At 35.9% G+C, this 21,386-nt stretch overlaps 1 protein-coding gene across 4 annotated transcripts in view; it reads left to right on the forward strand.

Annotated features, from left to right (window-relative positions):
* Positions 1 to 145: 145 nt before the first annotated feature.
* LOC108734270 (zinc finger CCHC-type and RNA-binding motif-containing protein 1) overlaps positions 146 to 21,386 on the forward strand; it is a 35,475-nt gene continuing 14,234 nt past the window's right edge. Inside the window, exons 1-4 of one of the 4 annotated variants that reach the window (XM_025978964.1) lie at positions 146 to 306; positions 371 to 482; positions 537 to 608; positions 20,332 to 20,465. In XM_025978964.1, the coding sequence (XP_025834749.1) occupies positions 194 to 306; positions 371 to 482; positions 537 to 608; positions 20,332 to 20,465 (431 nt within the window). In that variant the 5' untranslated portion in view covers positions 146 to 193. Of the gene's footprint in view, positions 307 to 370; positions 483 to 536; positions 609 to 16,507; positions 16,808 to 20,331; positions 20,466 to 21,386 lie in introns of those variants that run through there. The other 3 variants (XM_025978963.1, XM_025978965.1, XM_018465750.1) reach the window with 3 other exon arrangements.

Raw genomic sequence — 21,386 nt, forward strand, 5'->3', positions numbered from 1 at the left:
AGGGGTACTGTTAATCTGACAATGACTATCCACAACAACAGCTCACTAAAACATTTAAAGTGCGCGCCTTTTTTATTTGTTATTAACTAATCATGCTGGAGGGCGCGCATATCAGCCGCATTCGAGTCGAGCATCTATTACCTTATGTATATCTGTTATCTATGGACATGAAGTATGTTATTGGTAAAATAAAATGAGTTATGGTTTAGTGCCCAGTAAAAGTACGGTGTATATATCTAATCTACCGTACGAATTGAAAAACAATGATCTTCATAAAATATTTGAAAAATATGGTCGACTAGTAAGGTTTGCGTCTAATAAATTTTTTCACCATGACCATAATTAGGTCCATATTTTATTATGTTTACAGAGTGACTGTGTTAAAAGATCGAACAAGCAAGAAAAGTAGAGGCGTTGCATTTCTCTTGTACTTATGTAGAGAAGACGCCAAAAAGTGTGTAGAAAATACTCACATGAAGGAAGTAAGTATATTGTAAATGTGTAACAATTCTGTTAACTGCCAGAAATTTTTGTAGTTATTTGGAAGAACATTAAAAGCAAGCATTGCGAATGATAATGGTAGGAGTACTGAGTTTATTCGGAAAAGGGTAAATATTTTAATTAAGTGGAAATATTCTGTTTGTGTAAATGTAGTATGCATTAGTTATAAAGATAGTGAAATTATTTACCTGCTGACTATTTTATACTGAAGGTAAAACCAGGAATTTAATGATACTTATGATAAAATCTAGTTGCAGCAAGTTTTTTGTAGTTTTCAAAGAGTGGCTTATTATTACAAAAGCAGCTGTTGCAAGTAAAAGTTGGAAAGTCACCACACTTTCTTCTCATAAACTGTTACATTTCATTTAAAAACTAACCTGTAAATTAATATGAAAAATAATAAAAATAGGCTGAGAGATTCATGGTGCATTTGTATAAATGATAGACAGTTATATTCATAGTGTTAGTATTGTATGATGTGCTAACTGGCATATCTATTTTACTAGATTTACTAGCTGTTTACTGTTTGTTTTTTGGACAATTTACTAATTTATTTTTATTTTTATTTATTTAACCAGCAAATACAAAATACATAGATTATAAAGTATCCATGTACCCCCACAGAGATAAATACTATAATCTGTTGGTGGGACTGATAAAAGAACAATATAATAACTTAAAACTAAATTAAATCTAAATTAATATTTTGCATGTAGACTTTAAAATTAGTAACAAAGGTAAATGTACTATTTGTATCAACATTGAAATGCGAAGCCACAATCATTAGACTATCAAGTATTACAAATAGAATCAATAGATTATATGTTTTTAAACTATTAGGTAGTTTATTGAAGACTTTTATAGAGTTATAATAGCTACACTTATTACTAACAGCCTTTTTTCTAGTTGGCAATTGTATACTTTTATGCCTAGTTTTACTGGCAGATGTCTCATACATAGTTTTGAGACTGTCGTAATGATACAACACAGATTCCAACGAAAAAATCTGAGTAAGGCTCAGAGGATTTTTTTCAGTTATAACATTATTTCTATTCTAATAACACTGGTATATTTGGTACTAATGATTTCTATAGGATGAGAGTTTGTAGCCCATACCAGAACCTTTACATTAGATTGGTATTCGAACAAAAAACTTAGTTTCGAAAATTCCACCATTGCGAACATAAATTATAAAAATCATAACTCATAGATCAGATAGAGCCGTACTACAAATACCAACCACAAAATGTATTAGAAAACCACGTAACCAAGCTTTATTGGGATAGAGACATAATTACAGACAAAACAGTTAATCATAACTGACCTGATATGACACTGACCATCAAAGAAACTAAAACAACCTATCTAATAGATGTTGCTGTATCAAACACTGAAAATCTTAAACATAAACATTGAGAAAATTCAAAAATATATTCCTTTGGCAGATGAAATAAAAGAAATGTGGAATCAGAACACAGTTTGAATTATTCCAATAATAATATCATCAATAGGCGGTTATACCTAAAACATTACACGCTGGCCTCTCTGAGTTGAAACTGCATAAGCTTACGTACATAAGTCTACAGAAATCAGTAATTCTTGACATGCGGAATAGTGCGCAGATGTTAGCTGTATAAAATTAAGGTACAGAAAATGGTTTCAATATCATTTTGCAAAAGATGTGAGTGAGGTTCTTTGGCATTAGCCCGTCTTCACTTGCTCAAAGTTACCAGTGTAAACTGAAAAGACCAGGGAAATAATAATAATAGTCTTTATTTCCGTTGATGTACAAGTTTTACGTATAGGATGCGTTAAGATACATAGGAATAATGGTATAAAAATATAATGTAGAGTATAAAATATAACAATATACAAATTATAAAAGTAGTAATTGCAATAATGAAAGTCTTATTCTAATTACGATTATTGTGGTCTTACAATTCTCTTAGGTCATAGAAACATTTCTCCATAAGCCATTGCTTTAGGGATTGCCTGAATTTTCTTGTGTTTTGTGTTTTAATTGCATTTGGTAGTTTATTATATATGATTATTCCCATTTCCCTCAATAGTTTCTTTGACAAGTTGAGTTTTTTATTGTGCATGTCTTGTTTACTCCTTGTGTTATAGTTATGCATATCACTATTTTTTGGTATTGTGCTTTGGTTTTATGAATTGTACTCATCTCCAAGATGTATTGACCTGTTAGAGTTAGTATATTCAGTTTCCGAAACAGGTCCTTGCACGGAGTCTTTTGATTTACTCCAAGCATGCATCGTAGGATTCTTTTTTGTACTTTGTACCATTACAGAGGATCCTCAGTAACAGTGTACTTGCGCGCAATACTCACAAAGTAACTGTTTTGTCGTAAATATCTGCTTAAGGGTTCTAATGAGGTAGCAAGTGACAATTTTGAGATTAGGTTTTGGTAGTGGATTTTCCAGGTAAATGTTGGATCAATGGTAACACATGTATAGTTGTTGCGCTAATCTTTCTTTATTGTTACCGATGTTAATATTCAGTTGTGTTACATTTCTGCTTTGAGTAGTATGGAATGTCATATAATTTGTTTTACTATTGTTTAAATGTAGGGAGTTGCACTTAAGCCAATCGTTTACCTCATGGAGTATCTCCTTGCATACTTGTCCGAGTGTATATCATTTCTGTGTGACACAATTAAGGAAGTGTCGGCGTATAGGGTTGCAGATACTTTACCTTTTAGGCAGCTCTCAAAATCACTTACGAACAGCAGGATTAAGATAGGACCTAGTACAGACCCCTGTGGTACGCCTATGCCTGTTATTACTTCTTTGGATTTATATTTTATTGTCCCATTCGAGTCTCTTTGTGTGACTACTACCGATTGTCTTCTTTCTGTTATGAATAATTGTATCCACTGTTTTGCGATACCTCTGATTCCTAATTTTTCAATTTTGTATAACAGCTTGTCATGCTTCACGCAACCAAAGGCGCGGCTGAAATCACAGAATATTCCTATTGGGCGCTCGTTATTTTCCGGTGGTCTACTAACTCAGTCACAAATTTATTTATTGCCATTTCAGTAAATTTTTTTGCTTGAAAACCGTATTGAATTTTGTTGTATATTTGGTGTTTCTAGTCGATGTAGATAGCGATATTCAAAGATTTTACTGAAGCTTTGTGATAGTGTGATAGGTCTGTAGTTCACCATATTTGTTCTATCAGATTTTTTAAAAATTGGAATCACCTTGCTGATCTTTAATTTGTCTGGGAATTTTCCTGTTAGGAATGATAGATTTACAATGTGGCATATTGGTTCCTTGATGTCGTCTATGACCTGTCTAATTAGCCATGGAGGAATTTCATCTGGGCCGGTTGATCTTTTGTTCTTTATTTTTCTTTAAGTAATTGAAGGAGTTCATCCTCTATGAAGGGACTTAAAAATAGACTTGTTTGATTTTTCTTGCATTCATTGTATCGATATTTATTGTTTAAAGTGTTACTTATTTGTTTAGGTTCTTCAATAAAGTATGTTGCAAAGTTGTCTGCCACGTCTTTTGCATCTCTGATAAGGGTTCGGTTTTTTTTTATTGTTATGTTATGTTGTTTTGGTTTTTGATTATTGCTCATTAGTTTAGAAATATTCCACATTTCTTTAGATTTGTCACTAAAGTTCTCAATTCTGTTCTGTTAGTAAGTTTATTTTGTATTTTTTAATAGCTTTACATGTCTATTTTTAGCGTCTTTGTATTCTTCTTGTGAAATCCAGTTTGTGGTCCGCAATCTGTGCATTTCCTTAAGGTGTTGGCTTGCAATTCTGATTTCTTCTGTCATCTAAGACTTACTGGTCTTCATACTGTGTTTACTTTTCCTTGGGAAGTGTATATTAAAGAAATACAGAAATACATTATAAAATTCATTGAAGGCGGTATCTACTTTTTCATTGTTGTATATATAGGACTAATCATGCATTTGCAGTTGCTCTTTAAAGTTCTGAATATTACTGATGCTGAAGTTTCTCACAATAATTGTTTCATTGTTGTTGTTGTGTATACCTAACTTAGCCATCACCGTCCTCTGGTCAGAAATGATATTATCAAGGACTTTGTACAATGTATTGTGATGTTAGAGAACACTAAATCTAGAATATTTCCACCTTGACCATCTGGGATAAGTTGTAGCTTATTAGCTCATCATGTAATGTATTATGTTTATTTTCCTGATTTATTTTACCTAGATTGTAGTCTCCTGTTAAATTAGATTTAGTTTTGGTGTATATAAGTGATTCATGATATTACGTAAGCTTCTAATGAATATGTTGAAGTTGTTAACTGATGAATAGGGGGGCCTATAACATGTTAGTACAATTAGTTTTTGCTCGGGGTTGGGTCGCCACTCTACCCCGCATATTTCTGTTATCTGATCAACACAATATTTTTCCAGTTTTATGGGTGTTGTCTGGATATTTTCATCATGCCAAATTGTCACTCCTGCTTTTTTAGTAGACCTGGAGTAGTATGAGCTTATTTTGTATTTAGGAATGCAATATTCCTTATCCTGTGATCGTGTCTCTGTAAAGCATAAAAACTTCAGATGAGAATTTTGTAAGTATTCACAGGTGATAATGTTCACTTTATTTTGATTTTTAGGATTGACAATTACGTAGTAACAGATCGTTACTTTCCTCTAGCTAGATTGATTGTGACATTGTATGAAGCATAATATACAGGATACTTTGACATGCTTTCCTGTTCTACTATGACTTCCGAAAATTTCATCTACATATTCTTCCAGTTCTTTACTAATGGTCGTTGGAAACCTTTTTTAGCAATAGTTTTCAGTGCCCCAATTTCTGCTTCACCTACCACTTCTTGCTTAGTTTTGTTTACTTTATTTTTTGTTGTTTTTTCACTACTTCTGACCAAGAGTTTTCGTTCGTTTAGTCTTCGTGTTCTTTTATGAATTCCACGATGGTTTTTATTTCTTTGTTTATATTTATTGTTAATTACAAATACAATATTTATTCACGAAACACCATTTTTCTTGCAACAATACAAATTCAAATCACAACATATCTTATTCGCAGACAAAATTCAAGTGTGTCTTCGTCAGGACATTGATACAATCATACAATACATTTTATATACAATGACCTCACTGTTCGCAGTATTAATTCAATAAATGGAACAGCTTAAAAATACAAGAACATGTCGGTTAGCCCATATCTTTCATAAACATAATAATAAATTGTTTGAAACGTTGAACAGTTTTTTTAAACACATTTATCATTATATTCGTCATTATGGGTGTATTGGATTGCTCCATCTTCTGGTAGACCTTACTATTATAGCCATCGCTTACTGTTTTTTTACTTTGTTACTGGTTTCTTTCCTCTTATCTATTGTGAGGGTAATTAATAAAAATGCTACTTAAACCGTTATGCGTATATTTGCCAGCGTCCGACTTGCACGATCAAAGCCTAGTTTACAAGTAGTCATGTTTCGAACTATGAAATAATACAGTATGAGTACATATACAAGTGGCTACGTGACGATATGGGTAATCGCGATGTTTATAATAAATCAATAAATGAATCAGTTCTTTGTAATGGTCCTGGCCTTCAAGTGGTTGCAAGAATATGTACAAATCGCCTTATCTCGTCTGCCGGATGCTGGACGCCTTACATTCGACCATCCTGTAGACGAGGCACCTGTCCCTAGGTGGCTCAGGTGAAACTATCCCTCAACTAGACCCTTCTCTGCATCTATGAAAGAAGAATGATGATATTAACGTTATTGAACCAGTCTTTTGTGAAATTAGTGTCAGAAAACAGCATCACCACGATTCAGACCATCGTTCTAACCATGGTGAGGGTGGTGAAGAACGACCATCGTCATTCTTTGCCTACTTTCTTTATCATAATAATTTTGACCCTTTGTCAATTAATAGTGTTACGAATGGTTTTCATTAATTCGAAACGTTCATTTCGTCGCTGACCATTGTCAGTCCGAATTGAAATGACCCTAGTCATTTTAAATGTTTGCTCTACGACTAACCATTGTCAGTCTGTGGAGAAATGACCCTCGTCATTTGCGAGCAAGAGACTAGTCTGACCCTTGTCAGAACAAGGGAAATGACCCATTGTCATTTCCAAATTTTGGACTGTTAGGTTGACCCTCGCCAATCTACAATAAAATGACCCTCGTCATTTCCAACCTTTGGTTTGGCCCTTGCCAATTTATGATGAAACGACCCTTGTCATTTCATACTCGAATCTTGGATCATCATCGTTTTGATGTCCAAGATAATTATCGGACAGTGCCGATGGATTGCTTACCTCTTAGTACTATCCACGACTTCATTTTGTCGGCGGCAACTACCGTTTTGTACTTTTTCATACCTTCTCGTCTTGTACTCTATACCGATCATTTTGTAAGACCTTCGTGACCCTAAAAGGTCCCTTAAAAACAGGCATTAATTTGTGGCTGGAGCCTGTCGCTGGATACGCGGTGTTCAAGACCATTACCATATCTTCAACATTATATTGTTTCGCTTTTTTTCGTGTTTTGTTAAACCTTTCTTTTTGTTTCTGTTAATCATTGAGTATGCGTATGCTGGCATTTTGTCTTACTTCTTGCAAGTCAATGCCTTCAAGCTGTTCCTGAACGCAGGTAAGTAACTTTGCCTCGGCGACGTTTCGCCATTTATGACCGGCCAGTAACTCTAAAGGGGACACACCTGTATTTTTATTAGCTGTGCAGTTAATGGCGCCTTGGATTTTCTTTACGAATGTATCCCACTGGTCAGCTTCCTGCTGCAGTGACAGCTAGGGTGTTGAGGACGGTGCGATTAACCCTCTCACATTGGCCATTCGCCCTTGGGGTTGCTACCGCATTCAAAATGTGTTTGATGTCGTGGGATTCGCAAAATGATTGAATTGTTTTGGATGTGAAGGCTGTGCCCCTATCAGTGATGATGCGCAGCGGCGCGCCAAATAAGTACATAACTTTCCTCAACGTTTTTGTGACACCGCGTTCTTTGGTGTCTATAAGCGCTTCTAAAATGACAAACTTAGTGAAACCATCCACTATCACCAGAAGATATTTGTTATGTCTTCTGGTGGTTTCGAAGTGTCCTAAATGATCCAGATGTACCGGATGAAAAGGAACTGTTGCCTTTGGTATGGGGTACATTTCCCCTTCCTTTTTACTTGTCGGTCGCTTGTAGTATGTTAAGTATGCTTGTAGTAAGCTAAAACAGGCTTGGACGTATTTCTTTACGAACCGACTCATCCGTTGAAACCAATAATTTTGAGTGATACGTTGGAGGGTTTTCTCAAACCCGAAGTGGCCAGAATCATCGTGGCATAATCTGCAAACTTGCCAACGACACGATTTCGGTAACATCCAAGCCACTTTCTTATCGGTCAGTTGTTTGTACTCTTTACCGTCTTTAAGGGTAAAGTTATTAAAATACTGCTTGGTATTTTGGTTCTTTTCTTTGGTTGAAAGTATGGTTTTGATTTTATTAATTTGATCGTCTTGTGTCTGTGCGGGCACAATCAAATCAGCTTCAGTTGGGTCCACCAGGTTTATATCATGAGTTACGGGGTTGCGGCTGAGTACATCAACATGGCACATCTTGTTTGATTTCGAAGTCATAATCTAGAACCTGTAGCCACCATCGTGCTTGTCTTTCTGATAACCTATAGATGTAAATCTGACGATTAACTAAAGGGAGGTGGGCGTAAAGAGAGGTGGAAAAACAAAAAAAAAAGTTATTCGAGCGTGTCAGATATTCAAGGTCAATGTAAAGTGAACTCAAGAAAGTGTCCTATTCAAATGACTGACGATTTAAACGTGACCAAGTCATGGCTAATTTTTAAAATTGTAAAAAAAAAGTGTGAGCTTGACATACTCGAGCGCGTCAGATTTTTATGCAGAGGGATCAACTTGATTTCTTCGTCCTCCAGGATGATAATCTGACAATTATATAGAGGGGTACTGTTAATCTGACAATTTTAAAGAAACATGATTTTGGTGTTTCTCTTTTTTGTTACTGTTGTTACCATCGCAGGAACCTGCTCGCCTGTTTTCGACAAAGTCCCGAAGTGTGCTGTACCAATGGACATAGAAGAAATCCACCATTTGTCGGGAACTGTAAAAATGCCCATAACGATTTATCTTACAATCGGCCATCCTGCGTTGGTCACGTCCCGGGACCATTCCTGGATGTAGAAGATAATCAATCAACTATGTTGCTACTTCTAAACGAATAGTTTAATGAACCGTTTATAGTGCGCGAAGCATTCTATTCTTTAATTTAGTCAGCGACAAGAGGAGTTTCTGTCAATCCCTAGGGTTCCTAGACCCATCACACGACTGAGACATATATTTTATTTTTACTATTAGGGTTAGATGGTTCATAATATCGTTGGTCTGACTTTAGTGCATGAATAAATGACGTGAGAAGTATCTTTCAACTTCTAAGGCCCTTAGAGACCAGTCATACCACTTTGAATGCCTGAATGAATGACAAGAGAAGTGTCTTTCAACTTCTAAGGCCCTTAGAGACCAGTCATACCACTTTGAATGCCTGAATGAATGACAAGAGAAGTATCATTCAACTTCTAAGGCATTTAGAGACCAGTCATACCACTGAATGCCTGAATGAATAACAAGAGAAGTATCTTTCAACTTCTAAGGCCCTTAGAGACCAGTCATACCACTTTGAATGCCTGAATGAATGACAAGAGAAGTGTCTTTCAACTTCTAAGGCCCTTAGAGACCCACCATACCATTTTGAATGTCTGAATGAATGTCAAGAAAAGTGTCTTTCAACTTCTAAGGCCTTTAGAGACCCATCATACCATTTATTAATTAATACCACGAATAACGAGTAAAAAACAAAATCTTGTTTGTAATTGTCTGCCTGATCTGTTTCGTTTATGTTTATGTCGAATTTTAATCTAGGACTGAACCTGTATAGTAATTAGGAAGGCGTTTTCCCTGTACTAGAATTGATTGTACCCTTAATCCCGCAATGAACCGATTTTATTTTATTCTCCCATTTGTGGTATTCGTCTCCTACGGAGGCCATCATATAGCGTCTAACACGGTTGAATTAAAGCGCTCAACTTGCCCGTTACTTCTTGGACACGCCGTAGCACAACGCACGTGTTTTATATTGTGTTCTTTGCAAAAATCTAGCATTGTTTTGCTGGTAAATCCTTTACCCCGGTCTGTAATAATACGTTCTGGTACTCCGAAGAACTTAATCAAGAAATCAAGGGTTCGTGTCACATACTGAGAGCTTGTATTAGGTACGGCTTCCAACCATGTGAATTTAGTGAAACCACCCACTACGACTAGTAAATATGCGTTTCCGTTTAAGCTTTTCACAAATGGTCCCAAATGGTCTAAATGAAGTGTATGGAATGGTACACAGATCTTTGTGATGGGATGGAGACGTCTCCGTCGTCGGCCGGTTGGTCTTTTCGTGCATAAACAGTCTATACAGCTTTCAACGTATTTTGTTATAATTTACTCATTTGGGGAAACCAGTATTTTTGTTTGACTGCCTCTAATACTTTTTTAATGCCGGGATGTCTATTATCATCATGGTACAATTGCTGATGCGCCATCTTACATCTTTAGGTTTACGATTTTGTTGTCTCCATTCACCACTCGACATAGCTTTCCATTAACAAGGAAATAATCCTCTTCACAACTTCCTGCTTCTACCTGTTGCTTTATTGATTTGCATTCGTCGTCCATATATTGAACAGATTCAATCCAATCTGACTGTTTTATGGAAGCAATCTTTTCTAAGGGTAACGTAACGGTCCGAGTATTTCGTTTATAGCCCGTTGAAATACTGCAAGTGCGTTTGTACGGCCAAAGGGGACTCTCTTATACTGGTAATGCCCGTCTGGCGTAATGAAGGCGGAGTAGGGCCTACTGGCCTTTGCTACGCGTAGCTGATGATAGCCTGCTGCTAGATCAAGGGTGGTGAACCATTTGTTTCCCGCTAGCCTGTCCAGCTGATCTATGCGGGGTAGTGGGTATTCGTCTTTTTCAGTGACGGTGTTTAATTTTCTATAGTCAACGACCATCTTTACTTCACCGATTTTTTTGAGACTAAAAGAATTGGACTGGCGTAAGGGGAGTTTGAGGGTTCAATTATATCAGTCTTTAACAAGTCATCAACAATTTCTCTAACTTGTTTTCTCTCATGATAGGATAACGGATAAAGCCTGTAACAAACAGGTTTTTCACTTGTTAATTTAATTATCATTTCTACATGGGTGTTGCCCAGTTCTGAGTTATTCTTTGCGAAACAAAGCTGAAATTTATGCAGCAACTTGTCCAGCTTAATTGTTTCATCAGTGGTCAATGCTGTAGAATTCACGAGTACTTCAGTCTCTGAGGACTGCTCCACAGAGATTCCCCTTGCTACGCATTGTCCTGGTTTGATTATAGCTGTCACTTTACTCAAATTGAAAATTGTAAGATGTCCTAAGCCATTTATTATTTCAATATCTTTCAATGGAACAATGATTTTGTTTTCACCCTGCTGTTGTTCTGAAAAATTCGATTGTAGTGTTCCATTTAGGAGAGAACATCAAATTTATATACGGTTTACTTCGGGAGGTATCTTTGTTTCCTCATTCACTTTTAGGGGAAATTTCGTGATGTCATCGATTAAGTATGTTGTTAAATTGGAACCTTCATCATCATGGAATGTTAGGCTGTTTGCTCTTTGGTAAGTCAGTAAGGGCACGACCAATAATTACGTGCAAATCTTGATATTTGTTGTCGACTATTACAATTGGCGCGTTGCATTGAACATTGTCGATTGCAATTTTTGCTTCTGCTTCACCAATTGACACAATTTTTGCCCCACCATAACCTTGTAATATTATTTCTTTATTATGGTCTATTTGTAAATTAAGGGTATTTGCTGAGTCCAATCTCATGATGTTGCAGGCACTACCAAAATCAATATAGGCTGACACTTGGTTTTGATTGATTGTTGCCAGTACATGATATCGTCGTCTTTTGAAAGAAAATTTATTTTAGTCGTGTTTGAGTTTGATTTTAGTTTGTAGCATTTATTTCGCGAATGGCCGGTTTGTTTACAATAAGTACACGTCTCACTTCGGTTTGAATCTCTAAACTTATGACCTGGTTTTCCACATGTGAAACAGTTGATACTGTTTTTATGTGACTGTAATTTTGGTTTTATTTTAGCATCATGTTTAGTGTTGTTTGTTATTTTTAGAAAGCTAGAATGGTCAGATTCGATTAAAAATTTTAATAACTGTTCTGTTGTTTTGCATCCGGCAGCTTGTGCGCTGACCTGCAATAGATTATTATTGAGCGTTGATATAATTATGTCGTTGATGGTGTTGTCTGGTAAATTGCAATGTCTACCGAGACGAAGTTTCCTATGATAAAAGGTTACAACATCTTGGTTAGATTGCCTTTCATTGTTTACGAATTCTTTCATTATTGCGGCAACACTTCGGACCGAAGGAAAAGCAGTCATCAGCTTCTCCTTCCAATATTGCCAAATAGCCTTGACTTCTGTCTGGCAGTCATACCAAGATTTAGCATTGCTGGTATGTTTGTTAAGCATACAAAATATTCGTGTCTTATCGTCCCATCCATAAAGTTCTCCAACCGAATCGATTTTGTTTAACCACTGACATATAGTAATACTATCCGTTGACACATCAAATTCGGATATCTGTTCCATGCGGCCAACGTAGCGTTGGATTGGTGATTGTGCTGGAGCTGAAGTTTCACGGGACGATACCGGACCTCGCGAGGAGCTGGGTTCATCGATGAGCGGTGTCGAGAATCGCGGTGAATAAGTTTGGTTTTACTGCAAACAAACCCGCGCCGTACGCGGCATCAGCTCGGGTAGAGTTGGCGGCGGCGGTGACGGAGTATATCGCGATCCTAGAGCTGCTAATTGCTCAAATTTATTTTCTATAAGTCTTAAAAATCTACTATTATCACTATCATTATGACGATAACGTTTTGAATTGTCTTTCGAATGTCTTTCTTCGCGACTTTTGCGACTCATTTTTATTACAAAATTAGAAACGATTCAACCAAAATACTAATTGTGGTGCAGATCAAACAGGCAGTATAGAATATAATTAAAATTGTTTACTCACAAGTCCAAATTCCTACGGGATAGATAGTTGCATTACTCGGGGGAACAAGCAATTTCGCCGGAACAAAATAAGAGCGTTCACAGTAGGTCACTTATCGCACTCCTGATTTGTTAATAAATGAAAAGAAGAACAAATATATTTTTGTAATGTAAAATACACTCTCATATGTGTAACAACAGAGCACAGGTAAGTTAGCAAGTTCTATATGAATCACCGTGTTGACCATCGCAGGAACCTGCTCGCCCGAAGTGTGCTGTATCAATGGACATAGAAGAAATCCGCCACTTGTCGGGAACAGTAAAATTGCCCATAACGATTTATATATACAAAATAAAGTAGATACAAAATATTAATCTTCATCCTTACTGAATTCTTCTTCGAAGTTGGTTCCCACTTTTTCGATTCCGTGAACTTTATGATACGTTATGATACTTTACAATCTTGTATTAATTTTATGATAAAATAGTATTAAAAAGGAAACGTACCTGAATCAAAAATATCTCCAAGAATGTCAGGTGTTATGACGATATCTTCGTATGCTTCAGGAAGTTGGTTTCCAATGAACCAAGTTGGCTCTAATTTTCCATCCACATTTTTCTGTCCACAGTTTGTTGGTGACATCTCCGTAAGAATATGATTGTGCGCATTTCTCTACAAGCATGCGATGTATTTTGTTCGCAATAAATGTTGCTGTATCTCTGTTCGGCAAGGCGGCAAATTATAAGCGTCGTAATTACGCACATTTAATGAAAAGGGCTGAGACGTATTAGTCACATTGTACGTTTTATTAAATATTTCCATTCTAGCACTATTGACATCTAGTTTTTTTAATCCGTACAAATGGCAGATGAAAGATTCCATGGTGGAAGATAATGCTTAAGGATAAGCTTCAGAACCCAAGTTTGCAAGTGCTTTTTGAAAAGCTATAAATCCCATTAAAATCTCTAAAGTGTCTTTTTTTGCCTCGTCTGTAAAAAGCTGGGTTGTAATCACATCCCGTTAGCACACGAAGAGCGGAAATGTCGATATATCGGCGTGTTTTATCTACTCCAAGATCAAACCAGACTTTTACCGAAGATGTAATGTGTTCCATGTTGGCTAACATAATTACAACGATGTCTGTATCGGAAGTTCTGATAGTAACAGTAGAATTTTATTTCATTTGACAAGCCAAAAATACAGCTTTTGTATCCGCTTCTTCATGGTCGGGACATGACAGTTTCCAAAAATCATGAGATTCTCTTAAGCTCACGCGCTAGAGTTTTTCTGAGGATGGATTTTTTTTACTAATCTTACGGGTTGCCCTCAACGCACCCCACTATATTAAGGGTTCATATATGGTAGGAGTATATTACAGGGTGCAAGTTTTCTCCCCATATGATTTTCTGACGCGCTCGAGTAACTCGCAAAATCCCCGCTTGAGCTCCCCTACTAAAACGGTAGTTATCTAAACAAACGGCTCCTCCTGTGTCCTATCGATTTGGGGTTGTGGGGGTGGATTGTAGTGTATGTGATGACATATTTACCTATGTAAATACCGTGACTCATTTCCTGTTTTTCCTTTTTAGCTAACCAGTTAACAGTAGTGGTAGGTATAATGAATGTTATAAATTACTCTCAAATGTCGCGTGCGAAACGTATGTATTGTTTAATAATTGTTGATAAAAATGCGTCGTCCCTCAAATGCCTTACTCGTCCAAGTATGTATTTTTTGTAGGTACTAATAAAATAAGTAACCAATTTATTAACAAGAACATTGATCACTACTGCTTGTCTAACATCAGTAAGTCAAATTATATTATTATATTCGATATAGTTGCCAATATACGGGAAAGAATAATGAGGGATTTTGTGTCTATTAGCATATCAACATCGGAAACCTCATCGTCACATTGCAACAACTGCTGAAAGCTTTTTGATAACTATAATAATTTACATGTCTTGTACAATTACCTAAACGTTTTTGTGCAAATTTAACCTTTCCGCACTGAAATTTCCTAACATCCGTTTATAAAAAGATGAATAATATAATACATATTGCATTAGTGAACTAATTTTTTGAATTAACTTTACTCACTACAGACGACCTCAAAATAATTAGGAAAAGGATAAAGTTAATTTGCTAATGCATTGATTTTAACCCTACAAAAATACATATTTTTGTTATTTTCAAGAGTGTATTATAAAATACCACAAATGGCGCGATAAACGCCATGTGTAGTGCAATGCTAAATTTCATTTATTTTCAATTAATTATGCTCAAAAAGGTCGATTTAAATAAATGGATATCTACTTGCTGAACTGAATCCACGGCGTAGCTCACCATTACGTGATAGACACGTTACCAAAATCGAAAAAACAAATTCCATGTGCTCAGTATTCTGTCGAAACTGCCAGACGCGAATCGTTGTTTCGGTCTTTTTGGATTTCATCAGCGCGTCGTAGACAGTTTCTACAGAACACAGATCAATTTTTACCTGCCGCCTCAACAGCGCGTTTGAGATTCAAAAGATCAGTTTCGGCAGCAAAATTTACTAAATTTCGGCCGCACCGAAACTGCGTTCTTGAATTATTGCACGTCGCTCGGTTGATTTTGGAAGAGTTCGTAGCAGTAATATCGAAAGAAATAATTTATTTCAAATAAATTACTATTTTTTCACATACTTCAATTATTGTTTTTTTATTTTATTTAACACGCTTAAACTATCTGTATAAGTGTATATAAGCCAAATTTCAGTAAACAATAGATTGTTAACATGCCTGAAACAGTTTCGGTTTCGGCCGAAACTGAAACAGATACCGAAGATTCGATTTCGGTTACGGTTTCGGTAGCAAATCCTCTTTCGGTCGGATACTAGTTGTTTAGGTGCTAATTAGGTACTACACTCAAATTTGTGTTGCTGACATAGCGTCATGGTAGTCTATGTCTGACCTGTTATGGTTTGGTATGCCCATGTGTATGTTTCATGTTTCCTGTTATGACTTGATAAGGAAATTGGTCATATCAGGCCAAATTAAGCCATATCAATTTGATAATATGTCAGCTTTTAGCTTCATATGCTTAAATGAGTATTACGTTGCAGTGTAAGTTAAAAAGCACTTAATTTTTAATCTCAGCACCTAATTAACACCTAATTTTGGTATTGTTTAAATACGATATGTTGACTTTGTGTTACCAGCTAGACAAAGATGTTTTCGTGAACCAGTGGAAATTCATCTGTCGATGTTCTGACGATTAACTTGTTTTCCTTTATTTTCGGTTTGTTTTGAGCTAATACTTCACATCTATATCGGCTGTTCACTGTGTATTGATGGTACAAGTTTTCATCAAAAACTTCAATTGTATTGTTGCCTACAATTTGACCAAAATGCAAGTTTAGTGGTTTCAAATTATTAATTTTCAATCTGCTTTAGTCAACTTGTTACAACAGTAATTTCAAAATTTCAGTATAAATTCGTTAATACATAGTGATTTTGATTTTATAAATCGATGCACAAATTTTGTTTTGACATATTCCTAGCCCAAGTCATTGCGAGACATTCTTTTTCGATAACTGAATAACTTTATACTTGTTTGCACTAAGAATCCTCCGAATGAACATTCTTGGTTTGCCCTTGCCAATTTTCACTTGGCAATGTATTGTTACTTATAACCGTTTTCGTTTATTGATTCGTGATGAACGGTATTATTAGATGAATGGCCGAACACTGACCAAACATTTAATTACCGTACGAACTACTATTTATGAATAAATAAGAACATAACATAAATGCGAATAATAACAATAAAACCAAAATGAAGTTAAGTAACCCATTCCCTAGAATTTGTTTTTTTCCAATTTTTTGTTTTTGTCTTTTGAACTTGTTCATATATGTCAAAATACTCAAAAAATGTTCAAACACTTGAAATTATGACGTGGGTCGTAAACGACCCGCTGGAAGCGAATCCCAACACAGTGTAATACATGTGAAACGGATGGTTAAGGCATTGTTTCGTACCTAACAAACGAAAAAATCCGCTTATTTCAACAAGAAAGTGTTTTTTACGTCTTTTTTTATGTGACAGCTTGATTTTGCAGTGAAAGTGCAATTTAGAGACAGCTTCTAAAACAGATATGTGTATTCTTAATCTACATGCCAAAGGTAAGCTTTCGGTAAGCATATAAAAATTTTAATTAAAATGGTATTTTATGTAAAGAAGAAAAGAACTAATTACAACATTTTATTAAGCTCTTCGGCCAAAATTGCGGCGGTTGTCAATTTCTGTCGCCCGTAATATGGGCAAACATGATATTTTAGTTGCGATAATCAACAAAATTGTAATTACTATTTGCTTTATTTTATCTAAAAACCTATTCAACGTTCGTTTTCTATGATAGTTTGATAGTGTTAAAAAATCGCAACCTGCGACGAATCAAGTATCAAAATTGTCGGGCGGTTTTTTCCCAACCCACCCTATCTTTTGTCACTAATATATCACAAACCAAAAATTATATAAACGATTTTCCTGACTCAGCCGATATTCTTTTATGACAGATACATATAAAATACATTATTTTAACACTTGGCTTTTTTACTTACTACTGACGAGAGCGCAAAGTCGCCTCTGCCATCTTCAAAATCAATTAGGTGCTGCTACTGGTCAGTGGCGGAAAATGTACTAAAATCACATCAGAGCGCTACCGGTAAGCCTACCATATACAATCGATTCATTACTACCCCGTGCAAAACGAAAAACGGCGAGGTACATTTTTTTTTTTTTCGTAGATGGGTCGCAAACGGCCCGCTTGCCCTGGGTAGGAATGAGTTAATAAATGAAAAAATCGCACAATTAGTTTTGTTTTCAATCACTGTTCGAACAGGAGCCAAACAATTCCTGTAAAAGACATCGAGTGTTCTGGGGTCGAGGTTTTTGCTGAGGCAGTGGATTTGCTAGTGTGGGCGGTGGAGGACGAGTGGCGATCGATGGTACTACTGTTGTCGGTGCGGGGTTCCGAGGGACTTCAATTACTGGGATGTTGTGCGGCACCGGGGGACGATGGCGCGACGGTGGTGCTGTTGTTCGGTGGCGTCTTCTGTAGGAGGCTGCACCGGCTCATAATGAACGTAGTTCTGAAAATCTGGCGGGAAACATTGGGTAGCTTTGTAGCTAGATTTGGGTATCTTTACAGCTAAATTGGGTAGCTTTGCAGCAAAGTAATAGTCTGAGAGGAAGCTTTTCTGATTTCTCTCGTGTTCATTCGCCCATTTTATATGATTTCTAGTGCTCGCATCTTGTCATGTCACCTTCGATCTTCATGATTGGTGTTTAGGAAGAAAGTACGAGGAAATGCAATTATTATATATAGGTGCATGTTCATGATTGGTTATTGGAAATTAAAGTTAATAAAACTACTAGTATTATATAGTACGAGCTTTACAATCCTAACACATGATAAGTGTTAAAGTGGTTTTCCTAAAGTTATGCAGAATACTGGGTGGCCAGACTTCTTTGTGAACCACTTCTAAATATTCCGTAGCCTTTATATATTTATTCTATTGAAAACAACATAATAATCGTCGTCATGGGGCTATATTAGGTCAACTTCACATGGAACATGGGAGCATACGCTCTAACGTTATGTAAATGCCATGTAAGAAATCAATGGTTTTTATTTGACACGTAATTTATAACTGTAAATTTCAATGCACAATTACCAAACGTTAACAATAATATTACAAAAAAAAAGCAACTGATTCCCACCAACTTACGGAGAATTTTCCTACAATCAGCTGACATTTGCAGTTGATTGGGTTTGGTGTCAAAATTCTTATGACGCTGTAGGGACGAAATCCTCAATTTTAAATATGAAGACAATCCCCAAAATAGTTCACGCGAAATAACAGGAAACGCTGACTTTTCTCATGTGACAAGTGTAAAAAATTTTAAAGGGATAGTTGCTGCACCCGTATCATTTGTATTTTCAGCCACGAGTGTATTTGTATTTTTGCATAGGGTGTTATTTACAGTCAAATTTGCTTGTAGAAATTTAAAAAACAAACTAGACGGCTAAATCAAACTATAGGGTTGTTCGGAAAGTCATTTCGTTTTTTTTTTGTGGAAATGAAAGACAGTTTTCGTATAATAAACAAATACTTTATTAAATTATATATTGACCGTTCTGGTCCAACACCTTTTGCCATCTTTCTGGTAGTAGCATAATTCCACGCTCATAAAATTTTTGGTCTTTGCTGGCAAAAAACTGATCGAGGAGGTTTTTGACCTCCTCATTTGAGGTGAAGGTTTTACCGTCTAAAAAATTTTGGAGTGACCGGAACAAATAATAATCCGATGGTGCCAGGTCTGGAGAATATGGTGGGTGTAGCATTGTATCCCATTCAAGCTGTAAAAGCTTTTGGCGAGTGACCAAACTTGTGTGAGGTCTCGCGTTGTCTTGGTGAAACACTACACCTTTCCTGTTGATTAGTTCTGACCTTTTCTGTTGAAGTGCATCATTCAGTTTGTCCAGCTGATGACAGTAGACTTCCGAATTAATCGTTGTGTTATCCGGTAAAAGCTCAAAAAAAACGATTCCTTTAAAATCCCACCAAACAGACAGCATCACCTTTTTTTGGTGAATATCGGCTTTGGAAATGGTTTGAGCCGGTTCATCTTTTTTGCTCCATGACCTCTTGCGTTTGACGTTGTTGTATACAACCCATTTTTCGTCCCCAGTGATGATGCGCTTCAAAAACGGATCATTTTCGTGACGTTTGAGAAGCGAATCGCAGACGTCAATGCGGCGACACAGATTTCTCTCTGTGAGAACATGGGGAACCCATACATCGAGCTTCGAGGATAATCCCAGGCCTTTCAAGTGGTCATAAACTGTTGAATTTGATAAATTTAACCTCAATCCGATCTCACGTGTTGTTATTCGCCGGTTCACATCAACTAATGCCTTTATCGCGTCTTTATCAGCTTCAACCGGCCTTCCCGAACGTGGTGCATCTTCGACATCAAAATTGCCGGATCGAAATTTAGCGAACCAGTTCTGGCACTGGCGTACTGTCAACACACCTTCTCCATACACATCAGTCAATTTCTTTCTGGCTTGAACAGCATTTTTACCCTTTCTGTAGTAAAACAGTAAGATATGTCGAAAATGCTGCTTATCGCTCTCCATATTTAAAAGGGCACCAACCAAAAACTACTGCGTAGAATTAATTGGAATTTTTCACACACAAGCCTTGCTATATGAGCTCTCAAAGCATATAAAAATTATACGGCTTAAATGTGAACTTGGGTGCAAAAGAATACAATTAAATCCTCTGTCGGAAAAAAACGAAATGACTTTCCGAACAACCCTATACAACCCGAAGTTATTCCTATTTAGAGTCATTTTCTGTGAATACTCGCACGCTGGCCACACACCTAGTATACATTACCAAAAAAATAGGTATTTCACATCAACAATAAAATATAAAGGTAACAACAATTGTATTATCAAGGGTAATGTTTTTCATGATTAATGTTGTGTTAAGTATGTCTAATGTAATTACCAAACAGAATCCGTGTGCGTTTCATCCGCATTATATTTGACATTGATCCTTAATATAATTTCTAAGTGAACATTTTAAACTTAAGAGCGTATAGTAGAATACAGTATGCCCATTTTTGATTCCAGGTTTATCCAGATAAGAGTTTTTGCTATGAATGTGGAGCAGAAGGTCATCTAAGCTACAGGTGTGACAAAAATTTGCTAGGAGATAGGGAGCCACCTCCTAAAAAGGCTAAGAAGAAGGCGAAAAAGTCAGACAGGTAAATATAATAGAAATAAATGGGATAATACCAATTACAATAATGTATTTGTCATATCGATTTATCAAAAATATTAACGTATTCATAAAAACGGGCATGCGTGTGTTAGTGTACAGGCTTAAGAAGTGAAACTTCTTTACATTGTATATTAAAGTAGTACTTTTAAAAAAAAATTAAATGAATTCTTCTATTAGTTAATAGGCAGAATTGAATCTTAAATTATAAAAGTTATTTATCTGTTAGATGTACTTGTGTATCTAATATATTCACTCTTAAATTCACGTGTGACGTGACGCGTGATTCTTTTCGGTTTTATACCCTAGTAAATTTCCTTTTGATCTGACACAACAGTTTTCCAAACTGAAACATCGAAATATTTCTTTTTATAACAGAGTCAAAAAAGAAGCATTGTCTAGGAATAATTTCCATAAAGATGCATAAAATCTGAAACATGTTCTAATATAGTCTACCGGTTGGTATTATATGCTAACTTTTTATTTGTTTATTAATAACAAAGACCTGCAAAATCAGTTGTCAAATGATGTACCTATGAAATTAACTAAGAAAAAAATCATGAAAATCAGGTACTAGGGGTTTTTTGGTATGTTGATTAGGAACTTGATATCAAATTTGCAAAATTCAAAATGGCGGGTACAAAATGGCTGAAAGCGTAGAAAAAGTGTCAAAAAGAAATTATTATTTCTATTAGAATTTAGTGGTTGTTATTATATATTGTCGTGTTCTTCTCGAATTCTTCAATGATTTACGATTTTTTTAAAGAAATATTGATTATTAAATATAGTGAACATCAATTTCACACTGTTGTTTATCAACCTAAAAACGGCATAATAGTCACCATGTATGCATTTGTAATACAACAACGGATACGTTTATTTTTGGAAGTACTAAGTGTAAAGGTCC

The sequence above is a fragment of the Agrilus planipennis genome, unplaced genomic scaffold (genome assembly GCF_000699045.2).
Source record: "Agrilus planipennis isolate EAB-ADULT unplaced genomic scaffold, Apla_2.0 scaffold77, whole genome shotgun sequence".
Classification (NCBI taxonomy): domain Eukaryota; kingdom Metazoa; phylum Arthropoda; class Insecta; order Coleoptera; family Buprestidae; genus Agrilus; species Agrilus planipennis.